At 28.4% G+C, this 3691-nt stretch overlaps 1 protein-coding gene across 1 annotated transcript; it reads right to left on the bottom strand.

Moving 5' to 3' along the window:
* Nucleotides 1-1315: 1315 nt before the first annotated feature.
* LOC123268915 lies at nt 1316-2771 on the bottom strand. The gene is made up of 2 exons (XM_044734377.1): nt 2319-2771; nt 1316-1742 (listed from the first exon to the last, which is right to left on the bottom strand). Exons 1-2 carry the CDS (start codon nt 2752-2754, stop codon nt 1603-1605), a joined length of 576 nt encoding a protein of 191 aa, XP_044590312.1. The 5' UTR covers nt 2755-2771; the 3' UTR covers nt 1316-1602.
* Nucleotides 2772-3691: the final 920 nt, after the last annotated feature.

Here is a 3691-nt window from a genome sequence, read left to right on the forward strand (position 1 = left end):
AATGACTTCTTACACAACGAACAATGAATAATCGCTCAATTTTTACATTCCGGAATTTCAAAGTGAATATTACCTCTGTCTCACAGTGTTTTGCGTTTGAATCTGAATTTATTTGGGTTTGTCTCAACGTAACTTTTGAATCAAAAAGAAAATTGAAATTTTATTAAAACTATTTGAATTTTATTATTTTTAATAATTATAAAAATGATTTAAATTTAATTTTTTAACGCATTTTTAGATGGTTCTTATCATTTTTCATCTTTGGAGGTTGGTTTTATCCCCTAAAATGTTTTTCCGCCGATAAGAAAAATACGTGTAGCTTAGAATTCGACGGAGAATAACATATTTCAGTGGCATCAAAATCGGAGGTGGACACCTGGGAACCCTTTCTTCTAAGTAATAAAACGAACGTATCATTCTCTTTTCCAAAAGTAAAGCTTCCTCACATTTATGAATATGGTAAAAATAGTTAAAAACTTCCATTCTATCAATATGAGCAGAAATTTTAATGAAAATATCTACAATTCATGAATTTAATGGATATATCGAAAAAGTTATTAAAAAATTATTAAAATTAGAAAGAATTGGGTTTCGGTTACGAATATCTTTTAAACGAGTGCAGTAATCAATTAAATATATCACACCTTTTATGTAGAGCGTTTAATTTCCTACAAAAATATAGCATATTCATTCGACAACTATTATTTTCCAATGTGGTAGGAAATTAAAAAAAAAAATTTTTTTTTTTTTAAATTTTTTGAACTTTGACCTCGGATATCTTTGAAATGGTTAATGTAATCGCTCACACATATCAGATTTTTTTTTGTAGATGATTCAATTTCCTACAAAAATGTGTATGGAGATTTGATTAAAAAATTGATCAATAGTGAGATATGATCTTTTTTATAAAAGACTAACAAAAAATGTAAAGCTGTGATGAGGATAAGCTTCCTATTAATATTAAGAGCTTAAATTTGGTGAGCACTTTCTAGAGGTGCCTGACAACCAACTTTTCATTATATAAAGTTAAAAAAAAAATAATCGATTTTTTTGACCCACCCTAATATATATATATATTAGGGTGCTTTTTTTTTTTGCGACTATTTTTTTTTTTCGCTTCCATCCCGAAATTTTGTTGGAAATACACCCAAAAAAATTCCCTGAAAGTTTGAGCCCTTAATATTAATATTAAGTACTCCTACACAGCGTGTGAAGATTTCCCATTTGAATTATACGAGAACTTTCATTTTTTTTTTTAAATTTCTATAGCTCAGTTGCATTTCATAGCATCGCTTTGACCATGGACGGGTTTTTTTCAGAATTAAATGTTCTACAAAAGTGTCCATTGTCGCGAAGTCGTAACACATACTGGCGGGGTAGTACGGACCGCCAAACCGAATTTTTTATAGAATTCGTGTTTTTTCACTCATTATCTCATAAACAACAAGACATACAGAAAAAATGTAAATGATAATTTTGTAGGAAATTCAATTCTCTACAAAAAAGGTCCTCAGCACCAAATCACTAAGATCGATATTTTCTGAGATATTAATCATTGAAGTTTACCTAGCATTGAATTTCCACAAAATGTTGAATCAAATCTTAAAAAATATTGATTTTTTTCTTTTTAGGAGGTACAGGGAGTTCATCCTCAAAATCAGAATATGTTCGTTTCAACCCACTGGAATTTGATGATAGACTACAAAAACTTGCTGGCATCGAATGTTGCGATAATTTCATGCCTAAAACAATTTTTTCAGAATTAAATAAATAAACCCAATCGATTCAAATATTTTTCAAATTTTATATTCAGCTTTTGTTATCCAGAAGCAAAGATATTCTTTGAATTGAGTTTCCGTCAATTTTCCCCAATAAAAATAAGACAAAATGATATATATGTGTTTTAAATTTATTGGTCACAGAGACTTTAATTTTTTAATAGCGTGGGAATTTTCGACTGCAAAAAAATCGAAAACAAATTTTTTTTTTATTCAAGTCAAAATTTTTGTTAAAATTGAATAAATTTTGATTTATCTCACTTATTCAGATTTACTTGATAGAAATTTTACCAAAAATGATAGACTAATAATTAGAAAAAAAGTTATGAATCTAGAAACAAATTTTAAAATATTGAAAAATTATATAGAATTCAATTTTCAGAAAATGAGGTTAAGAAAATTAGAATTTTAATGCGAATTAAATTTTACAAGTAAGTAGAAAAAATATGAGTCTAAATTATAAAAAATTGTTTTCGATCATTAAAAAATGATTGATTGTTGAGCTTGATAATTTATAGTTGTATGTGAGAAGAAACTAACCAATTTCGTCTGTATTATTCTCATTATCTTCATTTGTTATCTCCTGTTCAGTGTCAGATTTATTCTGAAAAGTTTCCACTGGCAAGAAATTAGTAACGGGCGAGTGAAGATTGGTTTTCCCCTTTTGACACTCATTCAGAAATTGTTGCTGCTCTTTTGGCAAATTCTTAACCATTGTGGAATTCGAAATATCGAACAATTTATCTAGTTTTTGGTTAAACTTTTCAACATTCTGTTTTTGTGCTTTCGATTTTTTTTCCCTCTTGTGATGTGTCTTCACTTTTATATATTCGGCATAAAATTTTTCCAACTTCGTAAGACTGTGCTGAGGACGTATAGTTGGAATCTTGAAACTAGCCCGAATAGTATTAGTATCGTTAATAACACTAGTAGCACTATTTCGAATAGTTAATTTTAAAGACTGATGTTTATACATAAAAAATTTAGTAAGTCACGATACGAAGGCAGCTTATTATTATTTATTTGGCTTCTTTCAAATCCAATTAAATAATTCCAAGTTTTATTACCAATTTTTTCACTCATTTTAATGATGGTTAAAGTCGACCTAACCTCAAATTTAACAAAGTATACATACAACGGCGTCACACTGATCAATGCCCACTAAGCTTTGTTCTTACTCTCGCGGGATTAATACGCGAAAACAAAGAAAGCGCTGCAATTAAAGGGGAAATTTGTTGAACGCATTCAAGGTCAAGTGAAAGCTCAGTAGTACTACCAGAGCAAAAAAAATAAACCGCAATTAATCAGTATCACAATACACAGCAACAAAGAAACATCCTATATTATTCGTAATGATCATACACAATATATTTTTATCTAGAATTTCATTGAAATTGAATTATTAAATGATAAATTCAAATATTATGGGGTGATTTAAATGAGAAATTTATTTAAAAATAAAAAACTTCAGAAAAATACAATTAAAAATTTTTTACGTTAAATTTTTAACTTAATCAATAAGTAATTACTAATTATAATTATGATACGAATAAAAAAATCATTATTTTTTAAGATTTGATTCAACATTTTGTGGAAATTCAATGCTACGTAAACTTCAATGATTAATATCTCAGAAAATATCGATCTTAGTGATTTGGTGCTGAGGACCTTTTTTGTAGAGAATTGAATTTCCTACAAAATTATCATTTACATTTTTTCTGTATGTCTTGTTGTTTATGAGATAATGAGTGAAAAAACAAGAATTCTATAAAAAATTCGGTTTGGTGGTCCGTACTACCCCGCCAGTATGAGTTACGACTTCGCGACAATGGACACTTTTGTAGAACATTCAATTCTGAAAAAAACCCGTCCATGGTCAAAGTGATGCTATGAAATGCCACTGAGCTATAGAA

The sequence above is a fragment of the Cotesia glomerata genome, linkage group LG7 (genome assembly GCF_020080835.1).
Source record: "Cotesia glomerata isolate CgM1 linkage group LG7, MPM_Cglom_v2.3, whole genome shotgun sequence".
Taxonomy (NCBI): domain Eukaryota; kingdom Metazoa; phylum Arthropoda; class Insecta; order Hymenoptera; family Braconidae; genus Cotesia; species Cotesia glomerata.